A 15803-nucleotide genomic window follows, 5' to 3' on the forward strand; every position below is an offset into this window, starting at 1 on the left:
CGGGGAGAAAAGACGTTAAGACTGCTCAAGCCACCCCTTGCAATGGTGGAGGGGGAAAACAAAACAAGGCTGCGAGAGGTTAAAAAAACGTTAGTCACAATTTTACTGAGGTAAAACAAATAACAATACAGAGGCAGCTTCCGGACGTAGGACCACCCGAACTTCCACTGGCTCGGCGTGTTTATGGTGGAAACCACGCCCGCTCACTGTGACGCGGGTATATCAAATATTCAACACTAAAGCTCCACCCCTTTGCTTTGTAACCATAACACAGTAAGATGCACAGGCCTCAGCAGGAAGATGCCCTTTGGCTCCAGAGGGGCAGGAGGAGAAAGGAGGACCACTCTGGGAGTCCACCAGACTTGCCACCTCCTGTACGGGACCTATGAGCACCAGGGCATGGGGACACGTACTCAGAAATGCTTGAGGAATGCCACATGGCCCCTCAGCAAGGCTGTGGCAGCAGATCTCTAGCCAAGCTGGCACATCCCATTTCTACTGCCTTTCCCCCAGTCCCATTAAGACCTGTCACCACAGCATCACCCACGGGAACTGCAGTGGAGGCAGGTGCTTTAGCGACAGCCTCAGGCCCACTGAGCTGCTCATTGTTGCATGTTTTGCTTATATCAAGGCCTGTGCCCACACAACTCTGGCCCACCCACACACAGCACGGCTGTGCCCAGGCAATGCCCTGCCCTGCAGAGCCAAGGCACTCTCGCAGCACCCACTCTGACCTGTCAGACAGGGATCATCCAAGTCACCTCCTTATCAGCACAACCACAGCAGACGGGGCAACCAGAGCAAGGAGAAACATGAGAGCTGGTTCCCCTAAGTTCAAACACTTCTGACTGTAACAGCAACCACACTGGGAATAAAGGAAAACCAGTATTTTATTTTATACGGGATCAGTTTCCCAGAAGCACTAACAGCCCTGTGGAGACAACCTTGAGAAGCCAAGGAGAGAAGCCAAGCTGCTCTGAAGGAGAGATAATGAATAGCAGTAGCTGAGCAGTCAGCAGCATACCCCATGAGAGGAAGGCCAGCCTCACCTGGGTCTGCATCACTAGGTACAGCCCAGGCAGAGCAGTGTGATCCTCTTCCCTTTACTCAGCCCTTGCAAGAGTTAGTGAGTCCTTGCTAGAGTTAAAAATGAGCAGGTGCAAGGACAAAAACAGCTGTCAACACCATAAGCATCCGCACGACACACTTGTCACCACCCATGATCTAAACCACAAGCTAAGAGGATATTTCAGCTACAAAAAACTCACTATTTCCTTCAGTTCAGCCTCTGCTCTGCTGCCTTACAGCATCACTGTGCAGTGGAAGGCAGATACTGGGAAAAAGGATATCCATCTTCCAGGCCTGGCCAAGGCAGAATGAGTCCCAGTTCCAGACAACAGCACGTCTGTCCAACGTCACAAGTTCTTCTGTGAGGGCAGACGGCGCTTGTCTTTGATGGCATTTCTCTTCCTCTTCTTGTTCAGGAAGCTCTCCAGCTTTCCACTCCTCTTCAGCTCTCCATACTTCTCAGCTAGCTCCAATTTCCGCTTCTCAGCTGTAGAGGAGAGGGACGCAAAGTTTTAAACAGAAGCCCAAAACACCTCGACAGACCAGCCCATCCTCACCTCTCCCTCCCTGGCTCCCAGGCTTAGCTTGCCCCTTGAGTAACAGTACTAGAACAATCCCTCCATGGCTCTGGGGAATAGTACGGACACCTCACTTCCAGTGCTTGAATTCCTGTCAGCAGTACTCCCTCTAGGTCTTCCTGCAGCATGCTCACACTGAATACTTACATTTCTTTAGGAAAAAGGGTTTCTTTCCCTGCTTGGCCAATTCCCTCTGTTGTCTCTTCAAAGACAGCTCTCTCTCCCTCAGCTTCTGCTGTTTTTTCTGTGCCTGTTCTTGCTGTGTCTGTACAAAAAAGATGGCCTGTGTCAGCGCTGAGGCAGACCTCAGGTCACACATCCTCTCTTCCAATGCCTCACAGAGATGCTGTGCTGAACTCACCATACGGTTCAGAAGCTGCTGAAGTTTTTCCTTCTGCTCCGTGTTCCGGCATTTCTTCAGCTGCTTCTGAACCATCTAGAAGAAGAGAGCAGAAAGCTGCATGACTGCCTGACTGTCATTTCCACCTTTACAAAGGTGAAAAGCCTTTGAAGAAGTAGCCTCTGCCAAGCAAGGTTCTTCCAGGCAAGGACAGGCATAGAGCATCACCTCCTTCTCCTGCTTCTTGATGCTGTCCAGGAAGCTGTACGTCTTCATAAATATTTCAGGCTTATACTCTCCAGACAAGTCATCAAATCGAGGGTCTCTGTGGACCTGAGGGCAAGGAAGGTAAAGGCAAGAGCTGTAGCCAGGATTACCCTGTTAATAGCCAGCTTGCTCTCCTTTCACGAATCAGACCTTGCTATTTTTATCACCAGCAATATTACACACCCACCACTGAAACATCTGCAGTTGGCAAAGACCAAGTGGGATGATTAAGGTGGCAGGTCCTCACAAAGTCATGCCTGCATCCAGTCTACCAAGCAACAGACATTTCCACGTGCAAGTCTACACCCAGGAGTATCCAATTCAAGGAACAGGAGCAGGACTGCTACCTCCAAACACTTGCAACTCCTAGACGAAGAGCAGGCTGAATGTGTGTTGTCAAGGTGATGGATTTGGGAACTCGAACCTATCTAGATTTTCACAGATTAACTAGGTCAGGTCATACAAAAAGGGAGAGACAAAAAGAGATCTCTAACTGCAGAAATTAACATATCCAGATGATCCAGCAATAACAAGTCAAAGTTACATTCAGATTAGAATGTAGATGGACATTTGAACTCCTGGGATTAGTTCTGAACAATGACCATGGCTTGCAATAAAATTGTCACTGGTGGAAGTCATTATATCTTCTAGAAACACCTGGGCACTGAAGTTAACCTGCAGCTGCTCCTGCACCCATCCCATCCTCTCCCCAGGGAAACACTATCACTGTCTGCACTCACCAGTAGTCCAGCCCTGTTCTCCAGAACGGAGATGCCTGTGCCATCTGCAGAAGCCCAATTACCATGTGTGTGCCCTGTCAGCATTGCTGCAGGAAGTCAGTTCCTGAACTGGGGAGGGGGAGCACCCACCTTCTTTCTAACAGAGACGACTTGCCGCAGAAAAGGCACAGGCTTCTTGGCAGACATCTCTAATGGTCTGAAAAGGAGAGAAATGTATTTAAGAGGAGCAGATGTCAGAATGAGGCCCAGGCTAACATGTTGAGAGGTTAGTCAAACCCTCAGAAGAACATTACTGCACCACAGAGTCCCCCAACTCAATCCTCCCCATACCTGCAGAGAGCAAAGAGGTGACTCAGTCAAGAGCCACAGAAGGCTAAGGCAACCAAATGTATAAATGTGTGGTTAAAACAACCCTACACAGAACTTGTAACAGCCCCACTGCATCAAGTGAAACCCCACCACCTGCATCAGTAAATATGCTGTACTCGATTACTTCTCTCATAGTCACAGAATGGCTAGGGGTGGAAGAGACCTCTGGTGATCACCCAGAGACCACCACTCTGCAAAGCAGGTTAACCTAGAGAAGGTTGCACAGGATCGCATCCAGGTGGATTTTGAATACCTCCAGAGAAGGAGACTCCACAACCTCACTGGGTAGCCTGTTCCAGTGCTCAGTCACTCTCACAGTAAAGAAGTTTTCCCGCATAGTCACATGGAACTCCCTCTGTTTCACTCTGTGCCTGTTGCCCCTTGTCCTGTCGCTGGGCACCACTGAAGAGCCTAGCCCTGTCCCCTTGACCCCTGCCCTTAACACATTTGTAAGCACTGATAAGGTTCCCTCTCAGTCGTCTCTTCTCTAGGATGAACAGGCCCAGCTCCCTCCATCTGTCCTCAAAAGAAGGATGCTCCAGTCATTTTTTTGCCCTCTGCTGGACCCATCCCAGTAGCTCTGTTGTCTCCCCTGTCCTGAGGAGACCAGAACTGGACACAGCACTCCTGATGTGGCCTGACCAGGGCTGAGCAGAGGGGCAGGATCACCTCCTTTGACCTGCTGGCAAGGTTCTTCCTAATGCACTCCAGGATCCCATTGGCCTTCTTGGCCACAAGGGCACTGCTGGCTCATGGACATCTTGTTGTCCACCAGGACCCCCAGGTCCTTCTCCACAGAGTGGCGTTCCAGCCGGATGGCCTCCAGCATCTACTGGTGCTTGGGCATATTCCTGCCCAGGTGCAGGACTTTGCACTTGTCTTTGTTGAACTTTAGGCTGTTCTTCTCTGTCCAACTCCCCAGCCCGTCCAGTTCTCGCAGAATGGCAGCACAGCCCTCTGGTGTTCCAGCCACTCCTCCTAGCTTTGTGTTGTCAGCAAGCTTGCCAAGGGACACTCTGCCCCTTCATCCAGGTCACTGACGAATAAGTTGAACAACGCTGGACCCAGCACTGACCTCCAGGGACACCACTAGTGACAGGAATCCTACTAGTCCATTGCATCTCTGATCACGACTCTCTGAGCTCTTGCCTTTCAGCTGGTTCTCAATCCACCTCACCATCCATTCATCTAATCCACACTTCCTGAGCTTGTCTATGAGGATGTCAGGGAAGACAGTGTCAAAAGTCTTGCTGAAGTCAAGATAGACAACATCCACTGCTCTCCGCTCAGACACCCAGCCAGTCGTGCCATCACAGAAGGCTACCAGATTGGTCACCGCCGAGGCCTGGGTTCAGTTCCCGGTCAGGGACACTCCCGGGCAGGTGGAGCTTGTTAGCCCTTAAAAGGCAACCCACCTACGTCCTGAGGACTTCGCTGCCACCGTCCAAGCTCGCTTGGCCCCGGCAGATGAACCTTAGGATTAAAGGGTGGGCTCAGTTCCGCGCACACTGTGTCTCACCTAAAAAATCCAATGCGCAGGCTGGAAGGTGTAAAGACCTTCCCCGGATCTTCGCTCGCGAAGACTGGCCATTATATTATTATTATTATTATTATCAGAAACATGAAAAACCTGCTGAGAGCATCCACAGCGTGGGCATTGCACCCACAGTCAGCCACAAATAACACCGGGGCAGGAACATAACCACCCAGGTGTAAGTTTTCAAACCCCTCTTAGGGCGGTGTTCAGTGTATTTTCATGTCCGCTGATGTGGCTACACCCCTGTACAAGGCTCCCGAGTCAGCGTGATACAGCAGTGCCAATGCCAGCTCAGTGCCAGGGGATTTCCTTGAAGTCCTTTCTTTAAGAAGCTCACTCCCATAACAAAAACACAAGAGAAACACCAGGTGGGATTTAAAAGCAATACATCGCTTAAAGGATTAGGGGAATTAAATAAAAGCAGAATTATGCAAACTGTGTGGCAGAAATTAGAGACACTGTGTGAAGATGCTGCACTGCACAAAATCCCCCAGAGCCTTGGGTAAAAGGAAAAGCAGAAACATTATTCTAATCAACTGTTTATGGCAGGAGAAACATGTATTAAGCAGAGATTCAGAAACAAATTAGGGAGCGCCAGTGTAACAGATCAAATCACTTGAATGCAACTCTGAGGACTGAAAACTAGCTAAATACTGCAAATAAAGAGTAAGAGTATTGCTGTTACTAGTTGGGGTCTGTGGAGAACTGTAAAAAGATCTGATAGTTTTTGTTGTGCCAAATACAGGAAAAAGTTTGTGATGTTCTCCCTCTGTAGAGAGGGGAAAAAAAGAAAGTGAACACAAGCAAGCCACAGATGAGACAACAGCAGGATGAATGAAATTCCAGAACAATTGGCTGTGACTGTAAATCCAGCCAGTGGGAGCAAGGCAGAAGATGCTGATAAACTGGAAGGGGTTTAGAAACCAGCAGGGTAACTATTTCAGGTCACAGTGGACATTATCATACAGCTTGAAAGGCACACCATGCTGAAGGTTACAAGTGCTTTAACACAGAGGGCACAAAGGCTTTGAGTGCCAATTTAACTATCAAAACCAGGTGGCTGCTGGGGATTTGAACAGGACAGGATATTAAGAGCTCTGAAAACAGCACCAAACTATTCCCAAATGAAACACTATAGTAACAGGCATTATTGTCTAGTACATTAAAGGAGATCTATGCCAGCTCCAAGGCAACACCACACTGTGAGGAGTTCCCACTGTAGTTTCTGGAGGCAGAGGGCATACACGCACATTTTTCTGATCACAAAAATGCCTCTTTACCCCTTTTTGCCTTGTTGCTGCTTCAGCATAGCTTTGGTAGGTTTTGAAGTTTTCTTTCCACTGGTCATCTGTTTGCACACTCTTGTTCTTGCATCACTCTGCATCTGCAGTAGTTCCTCAAAAGACATGTCAGACTGATCTGGAAGAGAGCACAGGACACACCTAAACTGAACAGCTTCTCAAGGCACTTCTCACTTCCAAATTGCACCAACAGGGATGTCTCAGAGCCCGAGACAGTAACACAAGCACAGTGGTATCATCCCTACACAACTGCATGGCAAAAAGAAGCCTCTCCGTTTCTCAGCCTTTGATTCCTCTCTCATTAATTACTTCAGTCTTTACGACTGGAATAGTCTCCCCCTCACCCCAATGTGTCTTTGCTTCTCTCTCCACTCAATTGCCTGTTGCTATGTTTCTTTAATATCCCTCAGTGTTAGTAACCTTTAGCACTTCTTATAACAGAGTGTAAAAATATTATCAATGATGCTTTCTGGATTTACACGTCTGGGTGTTCAGAACTAACAACTGAAACATTTTTTTAAGTCAGCACTGGGATATGCTCATTCTGTTCCTCTCCTAGGGGCAAGACAGGGTTTGTACTTGCTCCCTTCTAAGAGGGAAAGCCTTGGCAAACTGACTTGGGTGGTGTTTGCCTGCTCAACACCTCTGAGCAGTGACAGGCACATGGCCTTTCTAAGCCTCTGTGATACTGATGTGTTTGTCACAGAACACCCCAACTGTGGTCCAGCAGGAACAATCACATCCTGCCTGTGATACATTGGCCTTGGCTGGGTGCCAGGTGCCCACCAAGCTGTTCTATCACTCCTCTCCTCTGCTAGACAGGGAAGACAAAATACAGCAAAACGTTCACGGGTTGACATAAAGGCCAGGAGAGATCACTCACCAATTGCCATCACACGGGCAAAACAAACAGATTGGGACGCAGTTCTTCACGAACTGCTCCAATGTGGATCCCTTCCCACAGGGTGCAGTCCCTCAGGAACAGGCTGCTCCAGCATGGGTCCCCCACAGGGCCACAAGTCCTGCCAGCAAACCTGCTCCAGCTTTTCATGGGGGCACCTCCACCCGCTTCAGTGTGGGGTCCTCCGTGGACTGCAGGGGCACAGCACCGTAGGCTGCACCACAGGCTGCAGGGCTCTCTCTGCCCACCCACCTGAAGCACCTCCTCCCTCTCCTTCTTCACTGATTTTGGTGTCTGCAGGACTGTTTCTCTCACATATTCTCACTCCTTTCTACCAGCTGCTGATCTGCAGCAGGGCTTTTCCCCTCCTTAGATGTTACCACAGAGGTGCTACCGCTTTTGCTGATAAAAGCCCCTGGCCACAGCTGAGCTAATGGGACATGTGAGGAACCTGTAGTATTCTCTCACAGAAGCCAGCCTTGTAGCCCACTCTACCAAATCCTTGCCACGCAAACACAAAACGCTGCCCACGAGCGAGGTTTCTGTGTGCCTTGCCAAATTCAGGAAGTGACATGAGATCAGTCACATTGGCTCAGAACGTGGACTTATTATCCCAGTTACTCTCATCCTGGCAATAACTAAGACCTTCTGTTTCAGAAACTACTCTCATCATCCAGAAAACACAATGGGCACAGCCACGTGTTGCCTCAGGAAATGTTTTCTTTTTGCTTGTTCCAAATGCTCATGAACTCTGGCTCTGTCAACGCTCATTAGTCCCCTGAAGTAGGCTAAAGGAACACCGCACCTCCAGTCTGCTACACAAGGGACAAAAGAAATGTGAATACAGCATGATTTCATCACACTACTTCCCCAAAACACCCTTCCCCCTTACCTTACTGCAATCTGACATCCTCTCTTGCTTGGACACTCTTGCCCCTGCCTTCTTATCGATAACAGCACCATCACCCTTTCTGATCTCCACCTTTTCCCTTGTCACTCGTGTACAGTCACTTACTGCCTGCCCAGAATGTGACATCCCCTTCAGACCAACAGCTTTGCCTGCACTCAGGCATGAGCAGAGTACCACGCAGCTCAGCAATTTACATTAGTCTTGCTATTGGGGTTCACAGGGACATAAGAAACCCAACAAATTCATGGACAAGAGGATCTGCCACTACACTGCTCAAATTTTGGAAAAATCTGTGCTAATTATACGAGTTACTGGAGGACAAAGCAATTAATCTCTACATATGGCAATATTTGATACTCAGAGCATCACCAGGCGCACAAATGAAAGATTCTGAACAAGGACAATGAAAAGGGCAAAGAAAGCTCTAAAGGAAAGGAATAATGATGTGGAAGATACTCTTAACAGTGGATGAAGACAGGCAAGATGCCATCACTTGCACAACAACACTCCATTTGGCTGCAATTCCAAAACAATACTGTTTAAATAGCAAAGGTTTACATGATGCCACTAAAACCGAGATAGACACCATGTAAAGAGATGCAAAGGATTAGAAAAAAGATTTGGTACAAATCAGAGAAAGCAAAGGCATACAGAACTTTCACTGACAAAATATTTCAATACTGGTACAGGTGACCAGACTTGACTACCCTAAACCTAATGGGGATGATTTCTGCACGGTAGTATCAGTCCATGAAATACACCCCATTTGTAGGAGATTGAATTAGCCACTCACATTCATAAAAACATCACAGGACACAAAAAGCATGCTTTTGGGTAGAAGTGAATGGTCCTAGGAGATGTTCACTGCTGGGCAGCAGATTTGGCAACTGTGCGTGTGAAAAGGCCCCAGTTAAAAAGACAGGATTAGCTTATTTCCCTTGTTTCTTGCATTCTTTCTTGAGACCCTAATTTCCCCATTTTTTCACTTTCATTCACTTTCTCCCTAGAATATAACTTACCTCTTCTGTTCTGTCTCTGTAGTCCATTTTCATTTTTTCCCTCCTGCCATTTTTTCCCTTCATCCAGTATTTTGTGGATTATTTCCTCTGGTTTGCACCTCTTGATAAGCTACTGTTACCTACTGATAACAGGGACATTTCCTGCTCAGGAGCACAGCCTCCTCGTGTTTCCTATCCTCCCACAGACTCCTGTGACACATGGACACCTTATGCCTTTCTCAGCTGAACCTGTACAGGGCTATTTGACCTGCTGAGCACTCCAGAGCGTCCAGGATGTGAGAACAGATGGCCTAAAAAATGGCTGATATCTGCCCAGTTGTTCCCTGCTGAGACAAAATCAGTGCTGGACTCAAATATAACTCCTTCTGCTCCAGAAGCAAGACTACAGAGCGCCCCGACAGATGGCAAAAGTAAAACTGCTGTTCCCATTCACATCCAGCTATGGAAAGCAAAGGGTGCCTGTCCATGATCCTCTCTCCGAGCTTTGCTAAAGGTCACTATGTCCTCACCAGAGGAAAACAAAACACCTACAGCAGATGGTGGGGCACCCTGCCAGTCCCAAAAGCCCACCTTTAGAGGAGATGTGCCTCCCCCATGGCCCCGCTCACACACAACACGGTGACCCCTTTCACAAGACAACCAGTGACTCCTCACACCTGCGTCACGCAGCATGTTTGACACCAGTGTCCATCCCCTCAGTTTTGTCCAAAGGCCTTTGCTGTACTTTTCATTCTCGTCTGGATCATTCTGAGACGAGGAAACCACACTGTGCTCATTACTGTGGATGAGAACCACCACCTGCACACCCTGAGCCTCAGCCACGCACCGCTCGGTTCTCCCACTCCACCTGTCCTGGCGAGGCCCTCTGGAGCTCCTCCGCGCCTGAATTTGCACAGAGCAATTGCCCTTGAGATGTGTGAGATTTTCCACAGTAGAAGCTGTCCCTGCCCACAGCATGGGGGCAGGAACTGGATCTTTAGGGTTCCTTCCAACCCAAGCCACTCTACCGTTCTGTGATTCCACACACGGGGAAGGCGACTACGGGGAAGTGGTTTATGTTCCAGGGACCTCTCACGCATCTCCAGCGCGCACCCTGCTGTGATCCCGAGCGGGTGAGGGAGGGATGAAGGACTTGGAACACGAAAGGTGACCGAGCCATTTGCCGACTCGTTTCCCATTGAGCGAGTGGCCGCGACCCCCCGATACACGCCGAGGGCGCCGCCCGTACCGGGGGCGCTGCCGCCGAGAACCCCCCTCACCTCTCCCGCCGGGCCCCGCCGCCTCCGCCTCCTCGGCCCCCGACACGCTCCCGCCGTCCTCGCTGTCGCCATCGCCCTCCACCGCTTCCAGCCTCCCGAGTGGCTGCTCCGCGGCCGCCTCTTCCTCACCCTCCGTGGCAGCGGCGGCGACTCGTCCCCGTCCCCGTTCCCGTCCCCGTCCCCGTTCCCATCCCCGTCCCCGTCCCGCCCGGTCCCGGCGCGGCCGCATCGCCCTCAGCCGCGGACCCCGCTCCCGGAAGCGGAACCAGGGCACGCCAGAGAGTCACGTGGGGGAGAGGGTTTATTGGCGTCCTTTTTAAGCGAAAAAAAAAAATCGTTCCTTTGCGAGGAACGGGTCACGTATGCGCTCTGGTGATACCCAGCTGATTCGCCAGTAAATGGTAAAGTGCGCGATCGAGATCCCTCTGCGCTGCCGAACTGAGTCATCTCGATGCTGGATTGTACCACGGCCTGGCCAAAGTTTATAACACGAGCACCAGCTGTGTAAAATGAGCATGTGCCATCGCCTTCAGCTGCGTCAGCTGAAGCTCTGAGCAGAAACTCTCTGAATGGAGATGGGCTTACACACAGTAGCCTGCGTTAGGAGAGGTACAGTCAGCACACCAAGGGATGTCAGTGTCTCTGTGAGGGCACGCTTGGAACGTTGCATCCAATTTTCTCACCGCTCCCCAGTTAAAAGGAGAGGGGAGGAAGTGGGAAGGGTCCAGTAGAGAGTTCCCTAGACAGGCATCGGCATCGCCTTCCTCGGGAAGGGGCGGGGGCCGTGGCGCGGGCGGGGGGGCAGCGGCGGGCGGCGAGAGGCTGTCGGCCAGGGCGCGGAGCTGCGCGGCCAGGCGGCCGAGCTCCGAGCCCGCCGGGGCGGCGGTGCGGGGCTGCCGGGAGCGCAGGTGGGCCGCCTCCTCCTCCCTGCGGGGACAGGCGGTCAGGGGCGGCAGGTGAAGCAGCGGCCCCCGCCACCCCCCGGAGCCCCCCTCACCTGAGGCAGGTGCAGGTGCAGGAGATGCAGCGGCCCCCGCCGTCCCGCCTCGCCCACACTCGCAGCCAGGCCCAGGCGCGGTCCCGGCGCAGCACCCGTAGCACCGCGGCCCCCGAGGCGGGCCCGGCGCCGGCCCGGAGCGCTGCGGGCAAGAAGCGACTGCGTTAGGCGGCGGCCCGAGCCGGCGGCAGCCCGCCTGGACACCCCCCAGGCTGCCCGATGAGGTCTGCGGGCGGTCCCTGCTCTGGCCCCAGCGCCACAGAAGCCACGCAGAGAGGAGCCAGGCCCGTAGAAGTCCTGCCCCCCGAAAGAGCTGGAGCTCAAGGGGGCTGGTCCCTCTTCTGTGCACTCAAGCTTGTGACAGGGTGTGACCAATTCCCTGCCTCATCCTTTGGGAGCAGGGAGTCTCAGTGGGCAGGACTGAGTTCGATTTGTGTCTGCTGTCCTGGATAGATATGTTTCAGGCATAGTCAGACTATGTAGCCAGAGGACCGTACACGCGTTCCCGGGCCCAACACTCACCCACGGCCCTGTGCTGAGCAGCTGCCAGATCAACATCCTCAGGGTGCAGGAGGCTGTACCAGGACTGACCGACCAGCTCCTCCTTGCGGTAGCCAAGGTGGTAGGTGACACTGGGGGAGGCAAGGGGAGTGGGGACTGAGTGCCATACAGGGTCCGCACCCTGTCAGCAAGGAGCAGCTGCTGCATGATGGAGGGGAGAGCAAAACAACAGAGGTACAGAAACAAGTTGTAAAGGAGAGAAAAGGGCTGGGATAGTGTCTGTGAGAGTCTCGGTGCTCACACAGTATCTAGCCTGCATCCCATACAAAGGCTTGGTGAAGGGAAATGATTCTTGCTGCCCGAGATGTACAACTGGGGCTCTGGTGCAAGCAGGAACACCTCACCTCTCCGTGACATCAATAAACGTCATGTCTAGGATGTGGGTGCTCTGGAATATGTCATCCTGGGAACCAACTTCGCCATCTGCAGGCGACTGCATGACCGGTGTGCAGAGTGCCAGGAAGGCTGTGGTGGAGGGGGAGGGTGGCCAGCTCAGGGCCACAAAGCGTCCACACACTGTTACGACCCGATTCCCCCCGTGCTTCAGCCGGAAGGCCTTGGACGTGCACATCTCACTGACAAAAGTGACTTCTGCAGGGAAACAAACGATTCTGAGTGGGTCAGGGACTCCCCTGCTCTGCTCCCAGCAGGGCTGGCCCTGGATCTCTGATCACAGCCACTGAGGGCCAGAGCAAGGTAGCAACATCTGCAAGATGCCAGCTGACGCCTCTCTTACCCCTGCCAGGCTCCTCCTGGGCGAGGAGGAGCTTCTTGTACACATCCTCACATGCTTGCCCATCCAGGATGTCAAAGACCGTGTCACCTTGGGCGAGCAGCTCCACCTGACAAAGGAGGGGGCTTCCCTCAAGGACTGTTCCTGTTTTGGTGAGCCTTGGCTGGCACCATGGGCACACAGACCACGGGAGCCACAGCCCAGCATCTGCTCGGGCAGCGTGCTGTGCACACAATAAAGGCACCAGGACAGTGACTGCAAATGCCTAGTGAGCAAGCCTTACCACGGAAAGGCCCAGCACTTGAGCCACGTTCTCCGAGATGTAGACCAGCTTTCCACTGGCCAAGAGCACAAGCAGAAACCCTGGGAGCAGCGAGAGTAGCTCTGTGCCGAGGGCTGGTCCCGCAGGAGGAGCTGAGCCTGCATGGGGATCAGGGTGAAATGCTGTCTTGATGGAACAGGAGCAATGCCCCACACAGATGTAAGATAGTATGGGGTACAGCAGTGCCATGGGTACCTGGAGGGAACAGCTGAGCCCCCCGCAGCCGGAGGCACACCAGGGCCATGGTGTGGAGGTAGGAGAGCCGCTCCTTCTCCCGCATGGAGATGGGCAGCAGGGAACGCAATGCCTGCAGCTCCGCGTTGATCTGGTCCCGGCGAGCCTTGGAGGCACTCTTGGTTGACCTGCAAAGCCAGCCATCTGGGGAGGTGTGTCCAGGGAGGGAAAGGGACAGCATTCCCTGCCTGTTGCTATGGGGAGAATTGTGAGCCCAAGGATATAGAGTGGAGATGCTCAGCACTCATGCCAGCTGCTGCCTCTAGGACAGCAAACCTTGAGTTTCGGTTGAGCTGCTGTTTTGGTGCAGTGGGTGCAGGCAGAGGTGCTCGAGGCTACCCAGGGGGACATGCTGCTGGTGTGGCTGGTGCCTCTCCTGCTGCGGACCAGGTTCGACAACGACCACGTGACACAACCTCCCCACCAAACCCCACAAGGATGGAAATTGCATCCAGTGCCAGAACGTGCACCCCAGTCCACCAGATATGCCTTCCCTCTGGAACGACCTAAAATTCCTCTGCCTCGCCAGCTCCTGCATCTCCTCCCCATGCGCCAGCCCCACTGTCTCAGGCTGGTGTGAGCCTCTCGCAAGGGCCATCAGGACCTACGCCAGCTGATCCAGGGCTCTCTCGGAGGCCATCACAGCCCTGAAAGTGGGAGGTGGGGAGGAGCTCACCTGAATGGCCTCGAGGCCCTGGGCGCCTGCTTGCCCCTCCTGGGCAGGCAGCTCATCTCTGCCTGCAGGGGCTGGTGGCAGTGGCTGCAGAAGATGGTCATACCGCTGGTGCTGGGATGCCTGAAGCTGGCAGGCCTGAACCGCTGCCTCCTTCTCCTCTGGCTGCGGCTGAACCTGCTGACCCCTCTGCTCCCGGCCTCCTTTTGTATCCTCCTGGAGTGCAGAGGCCAAGCCACTCGTGGAGAGAGTTACCTCTTGTGACGCAACTCCAAACAGCTCAGGGCTATTTTTAGAAGGTGGGCTGCTAAAAATAGCCTTGCAGCTGGCTGCAATCTAAGAGGGGAAGTAATAAAAGGAAGCCAGGGTCTTTAAAGCAAACCTGCCACTCAGGAGGGGGCAGTGACAAAGACAGCAGGGATCCCCCTGCATGGCACACATCTGCCCAGCTCCTAGCCCATAGCTGCTGCCAACCCAGCAGAAGGTTCTGTATCTAACCTGTCTGCCTGGCAGCTGCTCTCCAGCATCATTTGTAAGTGAGCTGAGCGCTTCGAGAACGAGCTGATAAGCCAAGAAAATGCACTGAAGACATCTGGACCAAGATGATGAGAAATTCCCATGCTCAGGCCTGCAGCAGGGTCGTGGCAGAGGGACTCAGGGCCACAGCACCCCTGAACCCAAGAGAACCCTTGAAGGAGATTGGGGTGTTGGTGACCCCATTCTTTTCTTCCTAGAGAGGCCTTTACCCCACCAAAGGTTTGCCTTCCTAGAAGCAACTGACATGGGGTGCTGAGCATTTCTAGGGCCTGTTGTCTCCACTTGATGGTGTAGAGATTGTGATTCTTCCCAGAGAAGTCCCAGTGACAGCCATTCATGGACAGAATTGAGAGCATATTGGGGAACCTCTGCTCAGCACCACACTACCCAGCCTAGGGAGTGTGTGTGGTCTGTGGGTGTTTCCTGGTGCCTGGCATCCTGCAAGCTTCATGCTGGGGGGGCAGGGAATGCCATGGCAAAACCCCCACTATTTCATTTCACAGCTTGAGAGAGAGCCTGTGGCTGAGGCAGTTGATTTGAGGAGTTAGAGCTGCTGGACAACAGAGGGTAGATGTCCACCCAGCCCTCACAAGTAACCTGCAGGTGCCAAGGACCACAAAGGAGGAGCTGAGGCCGGGGCTGTTCTCTCTGAGAACTGTCACCACACCTGTCTCCCTCCAGGCCCCAGCCCTGCCACTGATGCTAATCACCCACCACGGTGAGGTGCCGCCAGTGCGTGAAGAACAAGCTCTTGTCACAATTGAAGTGCCTTCTGTTCTCCTGCCAGAGGGTTTTTCACCACTCTCGTGCCACTCCAGACTGCTCCATGGTGCCCGCATTGGCCACCCCTGCAGGTCAAGAAGCCCAGGCACCCAGACAACCTTGTGGTGCTGGATGAGCAGCACTTGACCCTGGTTATGTGCCAGCCTTCTGGGCAGGGCAGACAGCCTGGGCCCTCTGCCACCCATTCCTGGCATGCAGCTGCAGTCATCTCAGCTGCCCTGGAAAACATCCCAGGAAACACCCCGAGTGCTTCCCTAGGCTAATGCTGTCCCTGCATTTAGCCTCACTACAGTTGCCATGGGAGCTCCTCTTCACATAAGACAACCCACATCCACAGAAAGGGGCTTGAGCACAGTGCTCTGTGCCACCCGGGAGGACTGTCCCAGACACCACTCCATCTTCAGCCTTGAAGCAGGAAGCTATAGGGTATCACCTTTCTGAGGCAGCACAGCCCAGGAGACACACACCACTTTCCTCCCTGTCCTCTTGGCAAGGCAGCACAGCCCTGGGCAGGAGGCAGGTACACCAGGGCAGTGCTGCTGTGGAGGGCCCACCTTCCTTTCTGCCACTCCAGCCAGGGCTCACACCAGCCACAGCCTGCTGCTGCCACAAGCCATGAGTGGCCTGCAGCTTTGGGGAAAAGCACCTGGTCCAGTCTCCTCTCTCACACCCTC

The 15803-nt window shown here is 53.0% G+C and overlaps 2 protein-coding genes across 2 annotated transcripts; both read right to left on the reverse strand.

The window, feature by feature from the left end:
• Nucleotides 1–79: 79 nt before the first annotated feature.
• On the reverse strand, nt 80–10518 carry RRP36 (ribosomal RNA processing 36). The gene is made up of 7 exons (XM_050314424.1): nt 10290–10518; nt 6180–6318; nt 3123–3189; nt 2215–2319; nt 2008–2082; nt 1794–1911; nt 80–1555 (listed from the first exon to the last, which is right to left on the reverse strand). The coding sequence occupies exons 1-7, from the start codon at nt 10516–10518 to the stop codon at nt 1416–1418; spliced, it is 873 nt and encodes a 290-aa protein (XP_050170381.1). The 3' UTR covers nt 80–1415.
• Nucleotides 10519–10572: 54 nt separating this feature from the next.
• On the reverse strand, nt 10573–15728 carry NPAS4 (neuronal PAS domain protein 4). Its single transcript, XM_050314713.1, has 8 exons — nt 13813–15728; nt 13098–13264; nt 12864–13000; nt 12584–12689; nt 12192–12438; nt 11809–11918; nt 11287–11428; nt 10573–11216 (listed from the first exon to the last, which is right to left on the reverse strand). Exons 1-8 carry the CDS (start codon nt 13911–13913, stop codon nt 10871–10873), a joined length of 1356 nt encoding a protein of 451 aa, XP_050170670.1. The 5' UTR covers nt 13914–15728; the 3' UTR covers nt 10573–10870.
• Nucleotides 15729–15803: the final 75 nt, after the last annotated feature.

The sequence above is a fragment of the Myiozetetes cayanensis genome, unplaced genomic scaffold (assembly GCF_022539395.1).
Source record: "Myiozetetes cayanensis isolate MyiCay16 unplaced genomic scaffold, myiCay2020 scf2-11, whole genome shotgun sequence".
NCBI lineage: Eukaryota > Metazoa > Chordata > Aves > Passeriformes > Tyrannidae > Myiozetetes > Myiozetetes cayanensis.